The following is a 25,793-nucleotide window of genomic DNA, read 5'->3' as shown; positions in this document are numbered from 1 at the left end:
ATTGCGTAAGAAGCTTGACAGAGGGCAATCGATTTGATGTTTTGCTCAGGCCTTTGATGTCGGAATTACCTTTGGGATAGAAAGGATGAGGCTGATAAGCGGTGATCATCTAGCCTGTGTAGCCGCGACACGTCAAATCAATCTTGCTCACTACTGCTGTAGGAGATGAGCCTCAAATTCCCATGCGCCGTGTGGGGATCATTCCGAAGAGATACGTTATTTGAGTAGTCCAGTCAGTGGAGATGGGAGGCTCTCCACCCGAGTATGCGTGTTGACATAACAGAACCCCGAGCTTGTCCTCGCAGTAATCTTGCGAAATCTAAAATTGACAGGTCATTATTAATGCCCGAAAACTGCACAGATCATTCTCTGCGCTTGGTGCACGGTTGACATCTAATTGTCAGCTATTGAGTCAGATTGCCAATGCTTTTTTCCCACGCTACTAGGGCTGACGTGATTTTCCATGGGCTGCTAAAACTCTAAGATACGCTTACCAAGCCAGCCAACCGAATGCGATGGAAAACACGAGTCCAACTCATGTTGCATCTTCTCGTATCTAGAGCTGTCGATGATGGCGTGGCTTCGTTTCTGATCAGTAATCGTCGACATCTTATCGCAACCACCACCAATGCAGCACGACACCTGGTGGCTGAATAATGGCCGCTTCCTTCGTCCATGGAAGCAGAAGGTGCCTTTGTCCAAACGCTGAATAATTCGAACAAAAATCCTAGCATAGCTTCACGATAGGTATAAATCCACGAAGATGGCGCTCATGGAATATGCATTCTCGCATCAGTCAAGCTCCTCTATCTCTCATCTACTCAGTAGAAAGAAAAGCACACAGTCTTCTGACCAATGAAAGGCCTCATCCGCAACAGTACAGCCGGCCAACTGCTGCGCTGGATAACCAGAAATAAAGTTCTACTGCACCCTGAGGAACGTCCGGACTTCCAATGCCCTCATTGCTACGCCGACAGAGCCGCCTCCCCGACACTGTTCGTTCATGAAGGGGATGGCGAGCCGTCCCCGAAGCCCGAATCCGACGCGGAGGATGAACAACGCGAAGATACAACAGAGAAACCCTCTCGATCCGAATCTCCAGACGGAGAAACCCTGGACACGTCTGAACTGACCCGCGTGCCTTCGATGGCGGACGTGGAAAAGGTCCAGACCCAAACGGACTTGGCACGTATCTATACAGCTGCCACGCAAACAGAAGCACTGCAGAAGGCTCCTAGCCGACCTATCGCACCTACCAAGACCGCAGATGGTACAATCCTGGTTGATTGGTATACCACGCGCGATCCCGAGAATCCCCAGAACTGGACCACTACCAAGAAGCTAGTCGTCGTCTCTCAGATCTATCTCTACACCTTGGTCGTCTACATGGGCTCGTCCATTTACACCCCCAGCGCGACTCAGATTCAAGAACGGTTCGGAGTCTCTTCGACAGCTGCATCATTAGGCTTGGCTTTGTACGTTCTTGGGTACGGCATCGGCCCGATGATCTTCTCCCCGCTTAGCGAGATCCCCAGTGTCGGACGCAACCCTCCATACATCATCACCTTCCTCCTGTTCATCCTTTTCAGCATTGGTGCTGCGGTGGTCAACACATTCGGAGGCCTGCTCGTCCTCCGATTTCTTCAAGGTTTCTTCGGCAGCCCATGCCTTGCGACCGGTGGTGCCAGTATCGGCGATGTATTCAGTCTCCTAAAGCTACCATACGGTCTCTCCGCATGGGCTGCCTTTGCCACTCTGGGCCCTGCCCTGGGGCCCGTCATCTCCGGCTTCAGTGTCCCCGTCGAGGGCTGGCGCTGGTCACTGTGGGAGACGGTCTGGATGTCCTCACCAATCCTAGTGGTGATGTTCTTTTTCCTCCCCGAGACCTTCCCCGACGCCATCCTCCTCCAGCGCGCGCGACGCCTCCGCCGACTGACCGGCAACGACAAACTCCTCTCCCAGTCGGAAATCAACCAGAAGAAGCTCACCTTCACCGCAGTGGCCATGGAAGCACTCTACCGGCCCCTGCAAATCGTGGTCCTCGACCCCGCTATCTTTTTCGTCAATATCTATACCAGTCTCATCTACGGCATCTACTACTCCTTCTTCGAAGTCTTCCCCATCGTCTACATCGAGATGTACCACTTCAACCTCGGCCAGATGGGCCTCGTCTTCCTCAGCATTGCAGTGGCCCTTGCCATCGCCGTCCCCGCCTACTTTATCTACCTGAATAAGATCTTCGAGCCTGAGATCCGCACACAGGGTCTCCAATCCCCCGAACGACGCCTCATCCCCGCCCTCTTCGCCTGCTTCCTGCCTCCCATCGGACTATTCCTCTTCGGATGGACTTCCCGCACCTCGGTGCACTGGATCGTCTCGGTGATCGGTATCCTGATCTACACGATCGGCATCTACGTGGTGATTCAGTGCATCTTCATCTACATCCCCATGACGTACCCGCAGTACGCGGCGAGTCTGTTTGCAGGGAATGATCTCATGCGCAGTGCGCTGGCTTGTGGTGCGGTGCTCTTTGCGCGTCCCCTGTATATCAATCTAGGGGTTGGACCTGGAATTAGTCTGCTGGCCGGGTTGACAGTGGGTTGCATTGCGGGAATGTTTGCGCTTTATCGGTTTGGGGCGACGCTGAGGGCGAGGAGTAGGTTCACGGCGAAGTAGAATGGTGGTTGGTTAGACTTGGAACGATCGATATCTTCTCCAGATCATGGGTTCGGGTTTGTTTTGGTGGCTATCTTGTTATGATGATATATGATGATAGTAACTAGTAATGATAATAATACTGTTTTGCTCTTCAGTTCAGCGTGGCATTTCGTCTGCTTAATGGTCATCTCATACTAGTCGGGTAATCTAGGGGTAGATAAGGCGCAGGCCGATAACGAATGCCACTAAACGATTTAGGTGTTGCATACAAAGCCGATTGGCATGGTGGAGTTGTCGATATGGAAAGTATCGATGACGGTGTCTTATCGCACTTAATATCTTAAGTCCACTCGAGTATAAGTACTGTGAGCATTATGATACAGGATAATGATGCGCGGTGTCACGTGTTCAACGATCTCGTCATATCTTATCGTAGCCTCGTGTGAGGTGATTATGAGGGCTCCGATGAGCCTTCTCATTGGGATTCAACCAATTAGTTGAGGATGTTCACTAAGAGAGTGAAGAGTAGTAGTGCTGCTAAGGCGAGGACGTGGATATTAATGGTGATGAACCGATCGATGGATGATCAGAAGTGGGTGATTAGAGTCAGTTAGTATACTAGTAAGTAGGACCCATTATATATAGTTCCACGGTCATGAACCTCGGGATCAGGAGATCAATCATGACTGAAGTTTTGGGCTTTTAGCTTGAGATTAAGCAAAATTACTACATATTTCGAAGCGATTCGAATTGGATAATCTTCACCATCAAATTATTCTTATCTGGGGAAGAACATACCAGGGTGGTATATCAACTCCGGGGCAGCCCTATTACCTGTCCTAATCGGGTAGGGAGTATAGCCAGTTTCTCCTGCGGGGAGCACCTTTAAATGCCCCTGCATAAGTGTAAAGAAATGGAGACAAAAGCATACAACAATTTATTAGAAATGTTTCGAAGGTTATATAATTAGTTAAAAAGATGATACTTTACCAGAAATTCTAGATATCATGATTTATGCAGAGTGCAGTATACATGGTAACTATTCTTAGCCGTTCCATCAATTATCTCCTCCTACCATTTACAATAATCAATACTCCTAGTACTGTACCCTCTGAATTAAGGAGCAATCGAGCCGGGCTCCAGTCAGCATCGAGAATGGCTGCGGGCGGAAACCCACGCTAGCCAATCATAACGCCGGACCTGGCCGCTAGGCGAAGCGGGGGGTCATGTGACGCACAGCCCGAATTTTCGGCCACAAACGAAACAGATCCAGCAAAGCAGTAAGACTCTTCCTGACGACCTTTCCGACGACCCTCACGACACCCGTCCGAGTTCTCCCACGACCTTTAGGTGGCATATTCACAATGGCTGTCAGGAACTCCAGTGCGTCGTCCTGTTCTGTCGATTTTTCTCGATCTCGCCAATCCAATCCATACTAATTTGAACTTCGTGATGATTTCAGGTCTCGCCTCTTCTCGCCGCAAGTCGCGCGCCGCCCACTTCAACGCCCCCTCCAGCGAGCGCCGCGTTATCCTCTCTGCTCCTCTCTCGAGCGAGCTCCGCGCCAAGTACAATGTACGTTCGATCAGACCGATGTGATTCTTTGTTTTCTGCAGCCCCTGGGATTTGGTGTGTTTGTGTGCGGAGATGGATTTGGCATGGTTTTCTCTTTCTTTCCGGTCGGGGACAGGCTGGATCAGGCCAGCGAGTTGGGGATTTGGCAGGAAGATACAAAAACCAGATCCAGTCGACAAGCATCCAATCCGAGACATCAGGCATGACGAAACAACGCTGGGAGAAATTGGTTCTAACGCAAGTCGTTTGATAGGTCCGCTCCATGCCCATCCGCAAGGACGACGAGGTGAGCCAAGGCTGATTCTAACCCGACATCTAATCCACTCGCTAAACTGAGAACAAGGTCATGGTCGTCCGTGGCAGCAACAAGGGCCGTGAGGGCAAGGTCACCAGCGTCTACCGCCTGAAGTGGGCCATCCACGTCGAGCGCATCAGCCGCGACAAGAGCAACGGCCAGAGCGTCCCCATTCCCCTCCACCCCTCCAAGGTCGTCATCAAGAAGCTCCACCTCGACAAGGACCGTGAGGCCATCCTTGAGCGTGTTGGCAAGGGTCGTGAGGCCGTCAAGGCCAAGTCCGCTTAAATCGGGGGATTTTTGTGAGGTTTAGTTCATCTCTGGCAAATGGCAGTGATAACGCGGGAGTTCCGGAAGACGCGAACAATATGGGATCTTGCCTACAGTCGGGATATATCTATAAAACATGATGTATTCTGATGAATGAAAAACGAAAAATTCAATTTCCTCTACCTACTTCAATTCGGCACCCCCCAGAGACTTTGCGTGTTCTATCCGGTGGACTGGCTGCTGCGACCGTTACTGGGGACTACCTTATATCTCCGGACGGAGCGGCAGAGCACGGTGCTTTTTCTATCTCAGGTATAGATATTGGGATAGAAGGTGTCGTCCGGACCTTTTCGCCAGTCAGCACTTCCCGGCATTGTGAATCAACCCCAGTTTTGAAACCATTGCACTCGTGATTGTAGAGCGATGCTGCCCCTTGTTCTTTCACAGTAGCCTATCCCTTCTGGCCATCTTCAGACCCCTTGGATATAACTGTAATTCTTGCTGGATTGTCCACTTCCTGCATGTCATTCCTCAGTAGTGCCACTGCCAGAATCCACGGCGGGTCGGCCAGGCTTAATAATCGGGTTCTCGACTTGCCGCAAAAATAGTTGTGGGAAATCCGCATCCCCACCGGTTATCCGTCAGTTATCAGCAGCCATTGTTCCCCCAGCTGGCCATCACCATCACAGATAACGATGGCCAAGTCAAAAGCTGCCAAGCGCAAGCGCAACGCCCAAGCCGATCTCCCGCAAAAGGTCCCCAAGGCTGCATCCACGGTCCTCACTCCCCCTCCCGATGGCGCCAGTCGAGAGCCGAAAAACCTCAGCACCGTCGTCCCCGACGAGGACCTCGAAATCACCGTTGAGACGCTCACGACCTTGACTCAGTACCCCAGTCTGACCAAGTCGAAAGCATGCAAGGATCTCCGGGTGGCGGTCTACGAGTTCCGTCAAGCCTGTACGACGGGCGTTAACAATGCCGGTATGCTGCTGTTACACTGTCTCTAATCAATAGTGGCAATTAATCGTTCGGTAGAGGGCGCGAACCTGACCGCACGAATCACCGGCGCCCTGGCCGACAAGCGATACCTGGAAGCAAAGATCCTGCTTGCCGAGATGAGAATCCGGGGTGAACAACCCAAAATCGGAGCCTTGTGTCGCTGGGTACGAGATCTCGACGTCGTCAGCGGCCTCTCCACCCAACCCGAAGCCCGCGAGAAGGCCTCCCTTGAGCGCACCCCTCAGGACCTGGAACTCCTCGGCGTTTTGGATGCCATCCTACGTGTCAGCACTCCCATCGACCTCAGATCGAATGCAGTCGACTCTACCGATCCCATCGCCTTCCAGTCCATCTGGGACCTCCGTCCCCAGACCACACCCCTTCAAGTATATGCCTCCGTCCTCGATAAATCGATCTTGAACGAAGCTCCGAAAGACCCCGCTGCCATTCGTATTATCGAAACGACGCCTGGCCCCCTCCGCAAACCTCCGAACCATCACCCCGCTATTCTCTATACTACACTTCCCAACGCCGTCCCGCTGGACCCCGTTAGCCCATCGATCACATACCATCCCCACCCCGCAGTCCCAGGCCTCGGACTGGCCTTGAACGTTCTCACCCCGTCAGAATGCAAAGCCATTATCGCCGCCGGCGAATCCGTGAACTTCCTGCCCGACGTCCCCATGCGCGAAGACGGCGACATGAGCATCCTCGCCCACAACTTCTACTGGGTGATTGACACCACATTCCACGACATGCTCTGGGCACGTATATCCAAGTACGTCCCGCAATCTATCAACGGTCGTCTCGTTCGCGGTATCAACCGTCGTTTCCGGGTATACCGATACGTCCCTGGTGCCGAGTACCGGTGTCACATTGACGGCGCTTGGCCGCCGTCGGGTATCCTTCCCGATGATACATATGTGTATGATGCCTCGCCGGAGGATAAGAAGCAGAGCTCCATGTATACCTTCCTCCTCTATCTCAATGATGAGTTCGAGGGCGGTGAGACAACTTTTTTCATGCCGGCCGCGAGGGAAGGGACGCTAAATGCATACCCCGTGCGCCCTGTCATGGGAGCCGTTGCCATTTTCCCACACGGAGAGGCGAACGGGGCATTATTGCATGAGGGCACGGGAGTGAGGAAGGGAGCGAAGTATATCATTCGGACGGATGTGGAGTATGACGTTAAGCCTAGCGAGGAGTAAAAATAGATACCAGTATATATGCGTATATACAGACAGATTAGTAGATACCAGATTGGAGTGTGATTTTTCATATATGTTGCAGCTATATCATGTTCAATATATGATGTGGAGGGTGTTCGTACTGTATATTTACTATGCTGAAGACATTGACACAACAAATCCTCTTTGTAATGCTACACTGGTTATTAGAACAAAAGAGCTTGTACTCTAGTATAAGTGCTACCTCGCTCCGAGCTTTGTCGTGCTACCAGTTCATCAGCAGTGTCATGTTCATCCTGCTGCATCTGTTATATATATTCCACCGTATCTCAATGCTACTTATACACCAGTGATTGAATCCGAGTCTCTTGGACTAACTGCTAATGAATAGTGCGAAATCTAATGCCCTTTCAAATACTGCTATAGCAAAGCATACGCTTCGGTAAGCCTCAAATCGAGTTCACTATGAAGACAAATGCTATACAAACACAACATAGAACTATCGATCTAACAGTCATTGATGAGCCAGAACCCTATCGGGCTGACGTAATGTCATTGTCTCCGTAGATATGAACAATCACGTGCCACAGCATCTCATAGGTTCTGGCGTTATTGAGAGAAGAGGGTTGGAATGCAACCATTCCCTTTTCGCAATTAAGCGAGAAACAACGCACTATATGATCCTAGTCAGCAAGAGATCTAGTACATACGACCATAGGGTGTGGAAAACAGGGCTTCCCGTCCGCTCAGCCGTACTTAAGCCACACGCCGGGAGGTTAGTAGTTGGGTGGGTGACCACCAGCGAATCCCTTCTGTTGTATGTTTTTCTCTTTTTTCTTCTTCCTTTTTTTTTTTACCTGACCATATACCTTCTCTTAGCTAACTAAGTAAATGAAAGTTGGGTGTTGGCGCCCTGGGCATTATTATTGTCGGGCTAGACTGCGGTTTGAATGCGACAAAGGGGAACACGGACCTTGAACGATGACGTCAAAGGTAGACATGTAGATGTTGTATATAAGAAAAAAGGAGTGGGTTTAGATGAAGGAGTGAATCATGATGGGGAGATGGGGTTGGTATACTCTATGTGAGAGGAGAGAAAGTGAACGATGGCCTACATGATGAATTTCTCAACAGCCAGACGTGATAGATGACCGTATCTGGTAATTTTGCTTCCACGCATGTATAAACAGGCCCATGGAGCGATTTGAATATGATATCTATCTGGAACACCCTCTGGCACGTTACTACAAAACTGAGTCTATCCTCACCCATCCTTCCATCCCCAGACATCTTTCAGCTGTATCTGTGTAGCTTTTGTCGGCCATGCATGCTCTTCTTCGAGCTCGACTAAAATACTCAGAAGAGCCTCTTGCTGTGAGTGGTCTGTGAAGCGATCCCCACACATGGCAATTGCTATACATGCTGTAAGAAGTGCAGGAACCACACTTCGATGTGTGGTAGCTATGCCGCAGAGTCTCAATACTATCGTTTTGACTTCGTGATCAATCGAAAGCAATGTTGCTTGCCGGTTTAATCCCAAGCGCACAACTTTCGGGTTATAGACAGTGAGTAGGATCCTCGCGAGTTCCAAATGTTGGATTCCAACCGCATGGCAGCTTCCAAGGAACCAAATTTCTGGAAAGACCTCTCCGCGTAAACAGTCTGGGTCTCGAGCGTAGATCGGCACGAACGAAGGAGGCTTGTGCTCTTCCCAGTATGTACCAAAAGCGACTAGCTTGTCATAGCGAGCAAGACGCTCAGAAAGTGACATATCCGTGTTGGCAGTGCTTGATTCCGATGTGGTTTTCTGAGGTGATAGTCTTTGCTGGGCCGCAGTTGAGAGCTTCTCATTCACCCCAAAGCAGAACTGCAGCACATCGGCAAGGTGAATCACAAGCCTGTTAGTCCATACAAAGTCATCTGCGGGCTCAAAAGACCGATAAGACAAACACGGACCCAGCGGAATCCGAAAGGGGCGTTGTTTTGCAAAGGCAGTAAGTGCCTCCTGACGTAGTATTACCCAATATGCGGCATGGAGGTTCCCACTATCTGGAGAAGTTGACATGGTGTGAATATTGAGAAAAACCTGGATGCCACTGACTGCATTTTCCATGTCCTCTGCTATGGATGGAGCTGTATGACGAGTAAATAAGAGACATTCAGTCACTAACAGAAGAAGGCCGGGCCTGTTCAGCAAATACAGCCTTATACTTACCGTCCACCTCCTCGTAGAAACGAAGAATAATTGCCGCAGCAAGTAGATTTTCTTTCTCTATCTCCGGTAGGCTCTCCGGCAACGAAATCAAATGCTCAATACAATGGTTATGGTAGTGGATGGCTGTCTCAGCTGTCAAGTTGGCGATTATTTTTCCGTCGTATTTGGATTGTCCACGAGCATGATACATTTTCACACGACTCAGGTGTTTGGCAGAGGTAGTGAAAATTGCATTTAGGAGAGGAGGGCATGTCCGCGCCCGCTGTGGAACAATCGTTGCGAAGTAGCTCTCAGTATCGTAGAGGTCGAGCTGTATGTGTGTAAGCACCAAAGAAGGGAAGCACAGAGACCGGGAGATTACCCAGGGAGCCAATTGATTAACAAAATAATGCATCAGACAGGCTTCAAGTGGGTCAAATTGGGGTTGGGGAGGGTTTGTTAGTGAGTGCAAGTGTCGGTTCTCTTCACTGTAACATCGAGAAACAGTCAGCGCACACAGATGTATAGAAACAAGTAAAAGATTATTTTAGTCTCAACGGAGAATCAAATACCTATCACTCGAGGGAGAGATAGTACAGTGAGATTGATGGTAGGAGAATGTCAATTCGTCTTCGGTGATATTTGCTACACCGGGACTGGGAGGACCAAGGAGTGATTGCAAATCTATCGTGGTGTCCACGAGTGTTCTCTCCGAAGAGATTGATAGTGGGTTTCTCTGAGGGGTCTCCTGAACATAATGTCTCGAGATATATTCTGATTCGTCTATAAATTCAGGGGCCCCTGTTTATAGATACAGATAAGTACATCATTCAGTGACATTCACAATATGCATTTAGGATGAAAGTCGGAAAGGAGCCATGGATCATACCGGCTTGTGTAGCTGAAAGCCATTTCTGGTCTATCGGAAAGTCCAGAGAATATTTCTCTTGAGACTTGTAGCAGAACCGGACTCTGTATCTGTCCCTTATACAGACTTGTCCGGTTCTCTGACAACGAAGACAGCTTGGCTGGTTACGGTCACCTATCGAACAATTGCCTACACATTAGTATTATATGCCTTACCAGACACAAGACAATATAGAACAGGTCAATTGCTCCAATGAAATGGTCACTTTACATACATTGTTTATGCTGTCCTAAAAGAGCTTTTCGATTAGTATAAGATCTTTCGCAATTTTGGGGCCACGAGAAGACGCATTCACTTACGTCGACAATTTTTGCTGTGGATTCAAGGAGTAAGTTTGACGAACAAATTATTCCCTGTCTTGGAGTATGCTTACCATGGAGGCAGCTTGGGCTTTGCTCGCACTGTCATTTCTGCGTGTACCGTTGCTCAATGGGCTCTGGCGCAGGGACAGAACAGGGAAGAATGCGAGGACTGTGTAGGGCAAGTCGGCCTAAAGAGGCAGTTTCTCTTAGAAGCACAAATCCCAGAAATCCCCCGAAGTATCGCATCTGTCGCCGACAGTTTCCTTGCTGGGTTTGCCGAGCGGGCGTCCCCGCAAAGCCCCCGCATATCAACTCAGTTCTCTGTGGGGTAATCTATTCCGCTATGCAATCCTACCAACTGGATTGCGGGGTTGCATGCGAATCCTACACGGTAAATTCTGATTTTCAAAATTGTGTATGAGACAAAGGTGATCTTCTCTAATGAACTAACAGCTGCCATTACGCCTGGCCTTTCGCAATGCAGAGGCGTACTTGACTCCAAATCCGTGGCGGAAAACCTCCTGCGCCTCCTCCAGAGTAAGACCAGACATTTCCGGATAGAAAAGTATGATCAACACCCAGCCGATAAGACAAATAGCCGCATAAAACCCGAAAGCCCCCGAGGGAGTGATGCCTTTCATCATGGAGAGAAAGGTGGAGGAGACGATCAGGTTGGACCCCCAGCAGCAACAGGTCATATACATGGACCCAATTGCGCGCACTTCCATCGGAAAGAAGTCGGTGCTCATCCAGGCGGTATTCCCAATTGACACCCCGTAGAAAATTACAAACCAGATGATGAACACAAGAACCACTATTGCTGGTGTGGTCACCTCTTTCTCCTGCATTTCCAGTGTTTCCAGGTCAATAGGGAGATATAGGAAAGCGACAGCGACCGCCAGGAGGCCCACACCCATCCCCCAGACGGTAGATACCAACAGTCGGCGACGGCCAAAAGGGTCCACTACGGCCATATTGACACATGTCATGACGAAGTTCGTGACGGAGACGACCAGGCTCACGGCTACGGGGTTGGAGAAGCCGACCAGTGAAAATAGGGTGCCGGAGTAGTACATCAGCACGTTGAACCCAGACATCTGTCCGATAACCACTTTTATTTGAGATTAGAACACCCGGAACCACATAATGTCAAGAAGAGGATACATACTCAAGCCACATGCACACACTAGAGCCCTGAAATATGCCGCATTCGTATGCAGTTGCTTCACTATAGCCCGCCGGCGATGACTCTGGTCCAAAAGCCGAGACTGCTGCACCGTCTCATCGATTAACCGGATTTTAGCGGAGACTTGCTCGGGAGAAGCATTGTGAAAGATTCGCTGTAGTACCCCCGCGGCTTGCTCATGTTTGCCATGATAGACCAGTTGACGGGGGGATTCTGGACAGAACGGCAGAAGAGCCCCGAACAATAAGCTGGGGACTGCACCCAGGCCGACCATATATCGCCATCCGGAGGGAACCGGTGCAAACGCAGCCCCTAGAGCATAACTTATAACCTGGCCACCAGTGATGCTGACATTGTTGAGGCCAGTCATCCGACCACGATACTTGGTGGGTGCAATCTCGGCGATATACGCAGGGACAACCATAGCTGCGGACCCGACACCAAAGCCCACAATAAAACGACCCACCACCATTTGAGGGATAGAGTATGCAGAAGCTTGGAGAATGGCACCGACAGTAAAGAGAACACATGCGATATACATGGCCCCTTTTCGACCGTATTTGTCGGCCGTCAGGCCGGCGATTATGGCGCCGACAAACGAGCCAGCTGAACACAGGGATGTAACCATTTCCTTTTCGCTAGGGGATAGAAAATGACCTAGGTCGTCGTGCAAATACACGAGGACAGCTGAGATGATGCCGGTGTCATAGCCGAATAACATGCCTCCAATGGAAGCAGTCGATGCAACTAGCCAGACAAAGGCGCCGGCATCGGTTTTCTCGATATCGTCTACCTCTGTAGCTGGATCTTTTGCTGCCACTTCGGTATGATCGCTGTTGGGCAACTCATGCTCTTCGGTTTTCTTCAACAAATTCATCTCTTGTTGTGTTGGTGTTAGGCTCATGTAACTTAAGACAAAGTATTTATTGAAAGATGGTATACCAGGGGATTTACAGCGAGATTTTGTGAATAATCAGTACTGGCTTCTATTATATGGGAGTCCGGGGTCGATACTGTTAGCCTCTTTTTAGACTAGCGAGCCAAGGAGCTTCCAGGGCAGGATTGGAAGCCTAATATATTGCCATATCCAGACAACACGGCCGGGACTTGCCATATATAGGTAACGCAGTCGGAAATCCTTACCTTTCCCTCCTTAGTAGCTTTTCCAGCTGCTTTCATAATAGTGCGAGTGGGATATGGGGAGAATAGGCTCGTGCACATCAGATGAGACACAGAAGATAATCTTTCTCTTTCTGTAACAACAGTGAGGGGGTAGTATCCATCTTCACTTACGCATCCTTTATCACGGGATGGAATACTTGAGAAAGCTCCAGAATAAGTCTAGACCAAAAATGGTTTTAGGGGATTTTAGGAGATCATTGCTCTAATTGTCCACTACCCCTTGCTGTCCTGTCTAACTTGACTAACGAGTCATACATTATTCATCGGGGCTACACGCCAGTCCGGAAAAACCATAGGAAGATCCCGGCCCGTTCTGTTTAATAGTATCCCTCACAACCCGATAGACAAGTCGATATCCCTTCGCAGTCAAATGAAGCCCTATTGCGCGTTAGTATCGGTTGGATATGGACCTGGGAGTGAAGTTAGAGGGAATCATGTACCATCAGTGAAATATTGCTGGAACGACTCGTGATTAGGAACTTCTCTGGAGCCTATAAGAGGATCTCCTTCTCTCCATTCGACAGCTTCCATGAATGCCGTCCAGAGATCGGCAATAGGAACCCCCAACGACAACGCAACATCGCTGGCAGCACCCGCATATTTTCTCGTCTGGTTTGCGGTTCTGCTAGGGTGAGGTACGCCTTCGGAAGCGTCAAAGGCCTCCAGTTGGTACTCGTTGACCGGAGGTGGGGTGAGGATAAGGATTCTGGGGTTTTGGGCCTTTACAACAGGGTGTTGAATGATTTCTCTCAAATTCTCGCGGTAAATGTCTAGGGGAATGTGCTGGTAGTTTCCAGGGAGACACGCATCGTTGCAACCGAAAAAGATTGTCTGCTTCAATTAGTTATGATATTTGTCATGCAGGAGATAAACAATACCATTATTTTGACAGATGCTGTTTGAAAAGGAAAGAATCTCGGTAAGACCTTAAGGGCGTGTGAGGTGTTGTAACCACTATAGGGCGAGTAAGTTATTGCATTCTTTAACGAAATGATCCCCTGCATATACGTACGAAAACCCGCGGTTAATCACATCTAGACGACGACTATAGTCTATTTGAGTGTTAGCTGGTAGTATACATGTTTAATGGAGAGGTTGAATGCATACCATGCTGTAGTGCTGCGTGAAACCCAAACCCGTAGTCCTGGCTAGACGACATCTCCGTCAGAGAATCTCCAAACAGAATGAATTGACCATACGGCTGGTGCAAGGCCTGGTCCTCAGTAGGGGAAACGTGTTCGGTCATTGTAGTGCGTTTTGGTATGTCGTAAGTGAAACTAAAACTGGATAAAAAAGAGTCTTTGTCAAATACCAAATATTGAATCCCTACAGTGCCTTTTAACCTTGTACTTCGCGGTCCATAATGTTGATGTGATGCTATAGATACTCGGGAAGGTAATGTCCAGTTTTGGCAAGTCTTGGCTAAACCTTAATATGTAGATCCGCGATGACCTCTAAGCGACAGGTCTATTTCTTCCAAGGAGAGTAACTTTTCTGGACTTTGAAGAATGTCTAGTCTTATTATAGGGAAGATGGATTGCTTTCTGTACAAACCACGTTCGCTAATAGACAGCGGGAAATGGTTCCGAGTTCAGACAACCGTCTCTGATTAACCTGCCAGACGGATGGAGTAGCAGGTTCATGGATTTGGAAGGTGTTTTCATCCTAACGAGACGCCATGCGACGTGCCAGTATGCTCTTGTGACCAGGAAATACTTATAGCCACTATCGGTTTGTTCGAAGCCTTAAGAGATAGATAAAACTAAGTGCATATTTCCTTGGTCACCATCGACTGTGCTAAACAGCTTTGACTCAAATCACACCCTTTTATCCCCAAAAATGTACACTCTAGAGCTTCTTACCGGAGCGTTCATTCTCTCCCTGTACTTGCTCAAGCTTATCTGGGACTACTTCCGCGATGCAAAAGGCCTACGAAGATACCCGAACTACAACCTCCTCTGCGGCATCTCCAACCTTGGCTGGTGTCTAGTGACCTGGCGGGGAGGGATCCGATCGAAGTCCCTCAGCGAGATGCATAAGAAATACCCTGTCATCCGCATTGGTCCAAATTCGCTTTCTTACGGGGAACCAGATGCCCTCAAAGACATCTACGGCCACGGCACCAAATGCGTCAAAGACGTGTTCTACCAAACCGAAGCTGATACGCACTTCAACCTGGGAAACGTCATTGATAAGCAGGACCATACGCGGAAACGAAAGATGCTGTCTGGGGCGTTTGCAATGAAAAACGTGCAGCAGTGGGAATTTAGAGTGGCGGAGAAAGTGATGCATTTTGTTGAAGCCTGTGACAAGCATTGCACGGAGCCGTTGTCCAAAACAGCTCAGCAACCTGATCCGAGAGATACGACATTCGACTTCCGCGCGTGGTCAAACTTCTTTACGATTGATGCAATTCTTGATATTGCCCTGTCGGAGAAACTGGGGTTACTTCGAGCTGGAAGTGACCTTGTGACTGCTCAGACGGTGGATGGGGTTCAATATCAAGTGCCATTCCGGGAATGTTTGCACGCATCCAAGATAGCACACACCCGAATCGCCTATGCGGATAAGTGGTATGGGTTCAACAGCAAGTACACGACACGGATCCTACCGTCCCACCGGAAGCTGTGGAAGCTGAGCCAAGGATGGGGCGATTTCGTGAACTACCAAGCGACCAAACGCATGGCTCGCACGACTCAAGGCGAGAAGTTGGATGACTTTTTCCAGTACCTGATGGATGATAAGGATGGAAACCCTCGGAACCTCGAATGGGGGGAGATTGCGTCCGAGGTAGCAGTCTTGTTGGACGCTGGCTCTGCGACCACAGCCATTGCATTGAACAATGTGCTATTCTGGCTGCTGCGAACACCGAGATGTCTGACTAACCTCCGGGAAGAAGTGGACGCTGTCCTCGATCCAGACACCGCGGTAGCACCGTACGAGAAAGTGAAAAGCCTCCCATATCTGCGAGCATGTCTGGATGAAAGCCTTCGCATTACTCCCCCTTTCTCATACAATCTGCCGCGGCGCACCCCACCGGAAGGGGCTACGATATTGGGAACCTTTGTCCCCGGCAGCACATCGGTTTCAATGTCATCGTTTGTTGCACACCATGACGAGCGCATCTTTGCAGACCCCGAAGCCTTCGTGCCTGAGCGCTGGCTTGGGGAGGAGAGTCGACAGCTGCAATCGTCTTTTGTGCCTTTCAGTAGTGGTGCAAGAGCGTGTATTGGACGGAATCTCACATATCTGGAGCAAAGCGTTATGCTTGCGACTGTTGTGCATCGATATGATTTTGCTCTGCCGCATGCGCAGTGGGAACAGGATCGGGTTGAAGTTACGAATCTACTGCCAGGACCGTTGCCTCTCAAAGTATGGAGGAGAGAGTTAGTATAGATGTCATGTATCCGTTGTAGCTCAACCACGAAGAATGCAGCTCAATTATCTCACTGCACTAGGTGCTGGGTCATGTTTCCGAGCCTACATCATCTTTCAAGTAATATGCACATTAACAAGGGTTGGATCATGGGGGTGGACCTAAGGACTCCCAGACAAAGTATGGTTTAAAGACCCAAACTCCGCCTGCCATTTTTTTTGCAATATCCTCACTCATACCCGGAGCAATCATTTCGTCGCCGCGCTCGAGCCTGACCGAAACAATCTCCATATTCTCCTCCACAGAAAGCACATTCTTTTTCTTGTGCTTTCATGGTGATCGTCCCGTTCGCGGTGGAGATCCGTCACGACAGAAGGCGGCGCAATCTCAACGACCCTGATCTTCTCATAACCGCCCTGTGAATTAGTAAATTATTCGGCGTAACATGTCGTGGATAAGCGTATACTTCCAGGGCTCAAGGTGGCGTCCCATGGCGCGCAGCTCTCACGGAGTAGAGCAAGAGAAAAGGTGAGGGTGGGTGATCTGGAATGTGGGAGAGGACGGGTGTCCGTAACAATACGAAACGAGAATATTCTAGTCAACTCCGTTCATTTCCGTGTTAGTTACGGGTCCTAAATATATCTGGACCAAGTTCTTGCCAAATAGAGACATGTGAAGTGAGGCCATAGTAAGAGAGGGTCTGGGTATAAACTCGTCTGTGCGGGTACCAGCGTATGGCTGTGGAGATGTTGGCGGCACGTACCCCGGACCGATTATTCCATGGGGCTGCTGCGTAAGCAGCACACATACCATGCTGCAGGGCCTGCTGTAGCGAGGTTTCCAGGCTGACAAGTCAAGAAATATAAAATTCTTAACGGAGCAGCAGTAGAAACAAGATTTCAATCTCAGTACACCTGAAGACAAATGATTTCCCTATTTGGCTTTCATAAAGTCCTGTCTCTCGGCCACTATGTTGGCAATCTCCGTACCAGCCTCCGTTCCTAGGCTCCGGAATCCTTCAATGACTCCCTCGCGATCCTTCTCGCCCATTTCCTGGCTCATCTTAAACTTCCCACCAAGGCGGGTGATGTCAACCCTAATGCCGATGATATTCTTCTGCATAATTTCGATGTAACGGGCGGGGGCGTCGGACACTTTCCAGGGACTTGGCTTCTCGTCGCCTCCAGTATATCCCATGAGCGAGGATTCGGCATGCTGGGAGAGATCGCTAATCTGGCGAGATAGATACTCCGTAGATTCGACACCACGATCAAAGTATACTGTTGCTTTTCCGTATGCTTGCACGGCAGAATAGTTCCACGTCGGCACCACTTTGCCTGTCGCGGGCTTCGTGTCCGTGTAGAATTTTGGCGTCACATAGTGATGGAAAGTTCCAGTGAATAATACTAGAACTTCATTTTCAAGCTGTACTCCACCCTCTTTCCCCTCGGGGATCATAGAAGTAGCCGACTCGATCAAGGCTTTCGCTTGAGGGTTCTGCCGGGCGATATGCCCTCGCAGAACACCGAGTTCGCACTCGCTTGAATTATCTGCCACATCGAGAACCCATGGGATATGGCTTGCTTGCAGAAGCGGATACTCCGTGGACGCGATTGCAGTGGTAAGGGTTCCGAGAGGGTTATCCCTAATAAACTGACGGAGGGTGGGAATGTGGGATTCGGCGTGGATCGCTCGGAGATACATGGGGAGAAGGTGGGATTGACAAGATGGTCGACACAAGAATAGGCTATTCGTGTCACTGAGTATGGTTGATTAGACAGTCTGGGGAAAACGGGAGGGTGGGCAAAAATATATGGTGTGAGGTGTATGGAAAGTTAAATGCGAAGCGTGGCCTGGGAAGGGGCGGGGATTTTAACATGCCCGGTTCGGTGTTTGCTACCGGCATCTGACAGCGCTCCGAAGCTACCCGGAGGCCATCTGGAGCGACATCTTTGTGAAAGAGAATCCGGATAGGGAATAGCCTGAACTTCTGGCTCGCCGAACGAACGTGTGAACCCTCATTTGGTTTTGGATGAGGCTGGGGACGAAACCACGGAAACGAATTGGGAAAAGAAACCTGAATATAATTAAGAGCAGTTCTACACCGAAGACTCCAAGCGAGGGATGAAGAGATCTTTTTGTTGAAGTGAACTTGGGCGGAGTTCTGTACACAAAGGACATATTTGTGCCTATGTGACGCACGCTATTACAACAAGCAACCCAGCGGCAGGGACAGAATGACCGTTAGACCGGATGTACTTGGGCTGCACTTATAGTCCGATAGGCTCACAATATTCGGCGATTACCTTCTTCCCCCGTTTGTGTTTGTGGGCACTCGCCAATGATACCATAAAACTTCCGCATTAGAGTAGGCAGTATGTGGAGATGAGACAAAAATAGTTAGCAGTTAGACTAACTGTAGAAAATCATCGATGCCAGATGGGAAGACTATTGTCTGCTGTCCCAGGTAAAAACTGATATCTCCGGAATAACTTGGCTGGCGGGGGGAGACCATTTTCCGAAAGAACATCCAGAGTAGGCATGAACACCGTTGCCGAGACCGCTACTACGCTGTCAGGTTCAGTGACGTTGATAGTCGCACCCCATGTGCAGCTGGCATTTCATTTTCCACGGGAGACTTTCTAGCGGACTTTCGGAGGACACACTACTAGATTTGCCGTGGCCGCAGTGTAGGAAGTATGTAGTTATGTAGGGGAAAACCCGTTAGTTGGGTACTAGGAGTGCATCAGAGTCTTAGATAGCACGGAATGCCACCATGGTGGCAGCGGACCGATCTTAATTTCGGACGCTGAATTACACCGGAAAGTGGCGATTTGCGCATGGGCAAGTTGGACTTGGGTACTTGAACGCAAAATGCTGTAGTTCGGGAGGAAGGAGCGAAATCCAATCAAATGCAGTTCCGGCCGACTCGGTTACCGGACCATCTTCCAATTGGCTCGTATCAATTGCTGTCCAAAGCCTGGAGCAGAGGCCCCCAATTATCCAGGATCTTATATTCATCTCCATTGAAGACACAGGCAACTATGTCCGCTTCTTTATTCTACCACATACTCTAAGTTGACTTCGCAGCATCGTCTCTACAGCCCCCAGCAGACGCCGCCCGCCAATATCACGCTCATTATGCAGGCCTATCTGCAATACAGAAGAATTCACCAAGCGGTTAAACTCCACATTGATGGAACTTCCAAAGAAGACGCTGCTGCATTGGGTTCGTCCGAAAGCCAAGGAAATGGTTCAATTCGCAGCCAGCCGCTGTGTAAGTTCATCTCTTTTAAGCACGGCACTCATATGGAAGAGATCGCTGCTGACCGGCGCCGTGATGATAGATCATGATATCCCACCAGAAAATCCGACAGGAGTGCCCTCAGAAGAAATCCGCGTTGCACAGTGGGAGGACTATGATTCCCATTTGAACCCACGTAACTACAGCCCATGGCGGAAGTCTGCGATGACGGCTTTAGTGTCCTTGATCGGGCTATCGTGCACCGCCGCTTCCGCTATCGATTCAGCTGACGTATCTCAATACAGTGAATATTTTGGGGTCTCTACAGTGGTTGGATCTTTGACAACTGGTGGGTCTTCTTGGTCCAAATAGACATCCCCCATCTTCAAAGCCTTGCATGGTTTATACTGAGCGCGAGCAGGTCTGTTCATGATTGGCTTTGGAATTGGATCTTTCATTTCTGGGCCCTTTTCGGAGACATTCGGCCGGAACATGATATATATGGTGACCATGGTGGTCTTCCTTATTTGGATTATGGCGGCCGGACTCGCCCCGAATATCCAGAGTCATCTCATCTTTCGCTTTCTTGCGGGATTATTTGCTGCCACGCCCCTTACATGTGTAGGGGGAACGGTCGCAGATATTTGGGACCCGCTGCAAAAAACATACGGATTTATTATATATACGATTCCCGCATTCAATGGTCCTATGATTGGTCAGGTTATCGGAAGTTATATCCCCATGACATTAGGATGGCGCTGGCTGGAATGGATCATGCTAATCTTCGGAGGACTGATGTTGACTGTTATGATATTTCTGCAACAGGAAACACATCAGGACCTCCTCTTAACCTGGAAAGCATCAGCACTCAGAAAGTATTCTGGCCAGGAGTGCTGGAGAGGGCCAATGGAAATACGCGAAATTACTCTCTGGCAACGGCTAAAGATTGCAATTACTCGACCTTTTATCTGGATAATGACTGAGCCCATCATTATTCTTACGTCTCTATATCTTATCGTGATTTATATCATTCTCTTCCTATTCTTGGAAGGATACAGATTCATCTTTGAGGACATCTATCACTTTTCCCAGGGCCTGAACAATGTTACTTGGATTGCAATGTTTATCGGGTCGGCCATGGTGACTTTACAAGTCCCATTCGTCTGGTATGTTTCCAGGAAGCAGCAGGAAAGAATATCTCGAATCCACCCTGAGACTCGATTGTGGTACGCGATGCTTGGTGGCGCGCCGGCTATCCCAATCAGTCTATTTTGGATGGCCTGGACCACCTATGTAAGTGCTAAGAACGAGTTAAGCTGTTAAATACTTGACTGATAGCTCAATTCCCTAGCGCCATATTAGCGTCTGGAGCTCAATTATCGCGTCCGCGGTTTTCGGTTTTGGCATCACAACCGTCTTCATCAGTGCTCATCTATATGTGATTGACGCATACGAGAAGGGTGCTGCATCTGCCTTTGCCATGCTTGTCATGCCTCGATACCTTGCATCAGGTGGAATTACTGTGGCAGGGGGCCCTATTTATTCCAGCATTGGAGTTCACTATACACTGAGCATTCTCGGGGCGATCAGCGCCGTCATGGCTTTCGTTCCTTACGTTTTCTACTTCTACGGGCATCACATTCGGCGTGTCAGCCCACACGCAGTGGTCCATGACTAATACAGGCACCCTCTTTACTTCAAAGAGGCAATAGGTTGGATCGGCAAGAGGCGGCCAGAACGGATGTGAGTAATATATGCTTGTCCTTGGACACTGAGCAGCATATTTCGCAAGCTTAAGGATAGGTGACGTTCGTTTTGTGACGACATGGAGATTGCACGCGTTTAAAACATTGGATCTGCAATCGCGGGTTCGGAACTCGCTCTGAGTGGGCCTTTTGTAGATGTAAACAGTGGAACAAGGATACTTAACTTGCGCTTTCGACAGTGGACATTTTGAGACCACCGAGATCCTCAGAGGATACAGAATCAGGCTGCTCGCCTCCAAAAAGTATATAAATGGTGGGGAGCAGGTCCCTGGAGTGTTAAACTTACTATTATGTAACCTATTCACGGTTTGATAAGTAAAGTCGAAGAAGCTGTCAATCCTGCGCAGGTGCTAATAGAGCATGGAGCGGTTGTGGGAGAGCGATTTTGGTGGAATCTGGCAATTGCCGTGGCGACACTCCAGGTTACGACTGCTACCGAGGGAATTACTAATTGGGTCCTGATGAGAAAAGCGATTGATGCCAAGTGATGCATTCTTTATACTAGAAGATACCACTATTTGCTGGCTTGGTCAACAGAGAGCATAAGTGTCCCTCGCGGTGCAGGTCGGCACTCAGAGTTCTACACAATAACAGGTCAGCTGCTTTTAGAATTATCAGGTATTTATCATACTCATATATCTTGATAGACTTTTGCGATAAGTTACCCTCCATTTCCTATATTTCTGGATTCCTGTTATGGAATAAATCCCCTGCAGTTACTTATTATATGTGCTTATTCTCTAGTTATATTTCGCTGTTAAAAACAGCTGCAGAAGAACCTGGCGAGAGGAAGTGTCTGTGGAAGACTAGTGAATCCAGTGATATGAAGCTCTGCAGTCTAGTGTTTGGTTATTCAGTATAGTGCTCAGTGCTGTACTTCTAGAATTCAGAGACAAGTCTATATTATAATAATCAGTATTCTTAAGTAATGATGCTATCCTCATAGTGCAGTTTTCTGTAAGTAGAAGTAACCTTTTCACCGGCTAATCTCTCATCTCTCAAATGGAGATTGTTAAGACTAAAGTAGTCTGTCAATAACCAGGCTGAAATCACGTGTATTTAACAAAAACAGTTTTAGTCAATAGAGGCTCTATGTCTTGTTATTGGCAGACGCAGATATTCTTGCTGCCTATTATGGACGGTAGCGAAGTGTATATGCCAAAATATTAGACTATTTTATAAGAAGGGGTGAAAGGCTAATAGAGTTATACAGATTTCTTGCCAGATAGATCTTGTAGTACTATAAAAGAAATATTATACTAGAAATGTAAGTGCTCATACAGAATTGCACCTGTCTATAGTATACTGGCGCTAGTCACACGAGCATTAAGATTGCGCACCAGCTTATATTCTTTAGATGCAGCCACCTGACTACTGACTGCATGTAAGCCACACGCCGGGAGGTTGGTAGGTGGGTGGGTGACCACCAGTGAATCCCTTCTGTTGTATGTTTTCTGCCCTTTTCTTTTTTTTACATATTATTAATTCATTCCTCAATCTGTTTGTTCATCTTCCTGTTAACATAACTCCCGGTCGCATCGGCCACCCGCCCGCGCCGGCCACCCAGTACACCGCCCTAGAAAGCCCAACACGTTCCTACATGCAACCACTCTTTCTATCAAAAGCAGTGAGTTAGTAGTACAATGATTCTAGGGCGGTGTACTGGGTGGCCGGCGCGGGCGGGTGGCCGATGCGACCGGGAGTTACGTTATAATTTTTGATCAATGTCAGCTCATGCATGTACGTATTCAGTACAATGCCCAGCTGATCGTGTCGAAATTTCGGACCGAGCTATCCTGAATGCACAGCCGCGCGAAGACACACCTAGAGATTCCGATGTCGCACGATACCAAGGAAAGAGGAGCCTTGATATTTAAGTTTGAGTTTTACGTCTAGCTCTCAGTGAATACTGTTGTTGTATCTCGGAGACTTGATGTCTCCATATTCCGCCTTGTGAACAGACTGACCATTATAGTTCACAACCCCACCGGTCTTTGTGGGAAATGCATTCCCATGGAAAAGGATGACTTACCTCTGAGAACACGGGCAGTGGTCAAGGAGAGCACCAGAGCTAGCGTCATGACTGCCGGACTGATATGCAGCAGCAGAGTCAAAGTCAGGACTTTCTCTCTGCTCGCTCGTGCTGAAATTGTTGGCATGTCTTGCTTTTCTTCAATACTTGCTACATGAGTAAGCTTGAAATCCTGCTCCGGAGGTTTCCCCGCGTTGTGTATGTCCATACTCCAATGTGCTTAGTATGGTTCTTTCTTATGATTGCTGGAAAATAATTGCCACGCCTGGTTCAAATAGTATTTGATAACCGTTTTACAATCAACAAAAGCCTCCATCTGAATTATGGTTCAATAGTAAGCAAAAGGGTGCAGGAAATGAGGACACGCTTATTCATTGCTAAAGCGTGAAGAAGGCGACTAGTTATACAATGGCTCTAGCTGCAGATGTGTTGCTGCAGCAGATCTTGTGTACCCAATGCGCTAATTCAACGATATGCAGTGGATTAGACGAGTTCAGACGCACGAAGTATCTCGACAAGATCTGTCACATTTTATGTATCAGATCAAAGTCAGAATTTCGACGATACTTACCCGGACTTGTAACTATTTAATGTCATTACGAGCCCGGTATTGTTTTGAATGAACGCGAAGGATTTATGATCTGGGGCACCTCTGTTATTATATCCAAGATGGCGGTTGTCAGCGATATCAAGAAAGCACTCAGCCCACAATGGAGACATTCTAACCGCGTATATGCTATTCTCGAGTACAATTACATCGTCTTCCCAATTACTCTTGCTCTCGTGTTTTACTGTAAGCATATGTTCCCCATCACTAGATTGACGAGTGCCTTGCTGACATATTTACGCAGCTTACAGAGAATTCGTCAATGCTATCGGCTACTGGGTCAAGGTGTCCGACGATGGCTGGAACAGTTCAGCAATCAAGCATTTGGTCCTATATGGAGCCATCCTTCTCTTACAGATGCCGCCATTTGGTAATACTCTCGGCCTGTGCCTACCCATCAGATCAAACAAGTATGCCAACCGCCCTAAGATACGACGTCTAGGCACACTGCATGTCTGTCTTGTGACGAAGGGAACGAATGTGCAAACAGTATTGAATTCGACTCGCTGCTGGGATGTTCTGACCCAGCGAAGCCACCCATCAGTTCGGTTCCATGTCGTCCTTGACAGTGCCGATAATGAACACTTTCGAAGAGAGCTGCCATCATACATTACAATTGATGAAGTACCAGGGGCGTTCTCTCCAAAGAGGGCTAAGTTCAAGGCCAGGGCGTTAGAGTTCTTTCGCCAGAAATACAACTTCACCAAAGAAGATTGGATATTGCATCTAGATGAGGAATCGGAAATAGATGAACGTGTTATGCGCACGTCACTGGACTTCATTGAGAAGGGTACGGCAGACTATGGCATGGTATGGAACTCTTTTTCTATCAAGACATGGTGGATTTCCCCTAACCGTGTTTCCAGGGCACCATCTATTATACCTCAACCGGCCATTGGGACAAGGCGTTTACATCTGCAGCAGAGGTAATGCGAGTGACTGAGGACTATGGCCGGTTTCAACTGCCCGTGCGGCTATTTCGCCGCCCCTTCCTAGGTTGGGTCCATGGGTCATGGATCTTGATCAATGGAGCGGTTGAGAATAAAGTTACCTGGGATACGGAAAATGTGTGTGAAGACTACTGGTTTGCGTACCATGTAAGTTGGCTATTCACCTATTCAGGACAAGTCATCGAGAACATCTACTAAGAGCACCATTGCCTTTCCAGGCCGCAGCGCAAGGCTTCAAATTTGACTGGCTTCATGCCATAGTGCGTGAACAGCCACCCTGTACATTCACAGACCTCTGGAAGCAAAGAAGACGCTGGTTTACCGGAATAGGATCATTTGATAGGTTCCTTGTGCGCGCTGCTCTGCTTGCAGGGGCTTTTGGTGGGATAGGAAGTCTGATCTTGTAAGTCTCACTACCATTAAGATATCGGCATTTACGAAGTCTGACCAACATTCAGCCCTTTAATTGGTGTTTTTGGACAGAGGATTGCTGTCCCGACCTGGTACCGAGAATTTATCATGTTCAACGATGCAGCAGGCATTCACGCTATTGTGTCGGCTTGCTTGCTGCAAGATTTCAGTGTGATAGGGTTGCCGTGGACATCCATGCTCTATCATGTTGTCACGACACTGCTTCTGTGGCCAGTAGTGCATATCGTGCATATTATGGCTCTTTTTTCGACCATGATGTCCCCAGCAAAGGGATTCGCCGTGATCAATAAAACTTAGCTGGCATATGGCGTGAAAGTGCCGGAAGCATTGGATCGAGAGCTACAGGTGCTCGACACTGGGTCTTCCGGTACTATACGGACTTGTATACCATCTACGCGGCTGTGGAACCGGAGAGAAGTAGGTGACACATAGCTGGTGGGTATGTTGTGATGATCATGTTATTGATTGTTTGCTGTGAAGATGATGTCCCCTGATGTGTGGGTCTGGTGTCGACTCCTGAATGATGAGTTACTTATATAGACTTCAATAGGGCGGCATATACTGCGTCTTTTGAAAATTTAGAGCAAGATAGAGTTTGGAATAGACTAGA

General features: G+C 48.6%; 10 protein-coding genes across 10 annotated transcripts; 6 read left to right on the top strand and 4 right to left on the bottom strand.

Annotated features, from left to right (window-relative positions):
* Positions 1-855: 855 nt before the first annotated feature.
* AKAW2_80759A (MFS transporter) lies at positions 856-2,676 on the top strand (the record flags this gene model as incomplete). The annotated part of the gene is made up of 1 exon (XM_041681815.1): positions 856-2,676. One exon carries the CDS (start codon positions 856-858, stop codon positions 2,674-2,676), a length of 1,821 nt encoding a protein of 606 aa, XP_041548720.1.
* Positions 2,677-4,022: 1,346 nt separating this feature from the next.
* On the top strand, positions 4,023-4,816 carry RPL26A (60S ribosomal protein uL24; the record flags this gene model as incomplete). The annotated part of the gene is made up of 4 exons (XM_041681814.1): positions 4,023-4,041; positions 4,121-4,233; positions 4,487-4,519; positions 4,577-4,816. The coding sequence occupies 4 exons, from the start codon at positions 4,023-4,025 to the stop codon at positions 4,814-4,816; spliced, it is 405 nt and encodes a 134-aa protein (XP_041548719.1).
* Positions 4,817-5,493: 677 nt separating this feature from the next.
* On the top strand, positions 5,494-7,005 carry AKAW2_80757A (prolyl hydroxylase family protein; the record flags this gene model as incomplete). Its single annotated transcript, XM_041681813.1, has 2 exons — positions 5,494-5,779; positions 5,834-7,005. 2 exons carry the CDS (start codon positions 5,494-5,496, stop codon positions 7,003-7,005), a joined length of 1,458 nt encoding a protein of 485 aa, XP_041548718.1.
* Positions 7,006-8,248: 1,243 nt separating this feature from the next.
* Positions 8,249-9,593, bottom strand: AKAW2_80756S (uncharacterized protein; the record flags this gene model as incomplete). The annotated part of the gene is made up of 3 exons (XM_041681812.1): positions 8,249-9,117; positions 9,200-9,509; positions 9,561-9,593. The coding sequence occupies 3 exons, from the start codon at positions 9,591-9,593 to the stop codon at positions 8,249-8,251; spliced, it is 1,212 nt and encodes a 403-aa protein (XP_041548717.1).
* Positions 9,594-10,854: 1,261 nt separating this feature from the next.
* ITR2_3 (myo-inositol transporter) lies at positions 10,855-12,471 on the bottom strand (the record flags this gene model as incomplete). The annotated part of the gene is made up of 2 exons (XM_041681810.1): positions 10,855-11,519; positions 11,577-12,471. 2 exons carry the CDS (start codon positions 12,469-12,471, stop codon positions 10,855-10,857), a joined length of 1,560 nt encoding a protein of 519 aa, XP_041548716.1.
* Positions 12,472-13,208: 737 nt separating this feature from the next.
* Positions 13,209-14,022, bottom strand: AKAW2_80754S (SGNH/GDSL hydrolase family protein; the record flags this gene model as incomplete). The annotated part of the gene is made up of 4 exons (XM_041681809.1): positions 13,209-13,607; positions 13,703-13,730; positions 13,789-13,828; positions 13,884-14,022. 4 exons carry the CDS (start codon positions 14,020-14,022, stop codon positions 13,209-13,211), a joined length of 606 nt encoding a protein of 201 aa, XP_041548715.1.
* Positions 14,023-14,615: 593 nt separating this feature from the next.
* Positions 14,616-16,172, top strand: AKAW2_80753A (cytochrome P450; the record flags this gene model as incomplete). The annotated part of the gene is made up of 1 exon (XM_041681808.1): positions 14,616-16,172. The coding sequence occupies one exon, from the start codon at positions 14,616-14,618 to the stop codon at positions 16,170-16,172; it is 1,557 nt and encodes a 518-aa protein (XP_041548714.1).
* A 913-nt stretch (positions 16,173-17,085) lies between these two features.
* Positions 17,086-17,856, bottom strand: AKAW2_80752S (FMN-binding negative transcriptional regulator; the record flags this gene model as incomplete). Its single annotated transcript, XM_041681807.1, has 1 exon — positions 17,086-17,856. One exon carries the CDS (start codon positions 17,854-17,856, stop codon positions 17,086-17,088), a length of 771 nt encoding a protein of 256 aa, XP_041548713.1.
* A 2,773-nt stretch (positions 17,857-20,629) lies between these two features.
* Positions 20,630-21,074, top strand: AKAW2_80751A (uncharacterized protein; the record flags this gene model as incomplete). Its single annotated transcript, XM_041681806.1, has 2 exons — positions 20,630-20,689; positions 20,748-21,074. The coding sequence occupies 2 exons, from the start codon at positions 20,630-20,632 to the stop codon at positions 21,072-21,074; spliced, it is 387 nt and encodes a 128-aa protein (XP_041548712.1).
* A 2,756-nt stretch (positions 21,075-23,830) lies between these two features.
* On the top strand, positions 23,831-25,480 carry AKAW2_80750A (glycosyltransferase family 2 protein; the record flags this gene model as incomplete). The annotated part of the gene is made up of 6 exons (XM_041681805.1): positions 23,831-23,987; positions 24,046-24,171; positions 24,244-24,611; positions 24,668-24,898; positions 24,970-25,154; positions 25,210-25,480. The coding sequence occupies 6 exons, from the start codon at positions 23,831-23,833 to the stop codon at positions 25,478-25,480; spliced, it is 1,338 nt and encodes a 445-aa protein (XP_041548711.1).
* Between the last annotated feature and the right edge of the window lie 313 nt (positions 25,481-25,793).

This window comes from Aspergillus luchuensis, chromosome 8 (genome assembly GCF_016861625.1).
Source record: "Aspergillus luchuensis IFO 4308 DNA, chromosome 8, nearly complete sequence".
In the NCBI taxonomy this organism is placed as follows: Eukaryota; Fungi; Ascomycota; class Eurotiomycetes; order Eurotiales; family Aspergillaceae; genus Aspergillus; species Aspergillus luchuensis.
The sequence above is the reverse complement of the archived record's forward strand: the minus strand, read 5'-3'. Positions and strand labels throughout refer to the sequence as shown.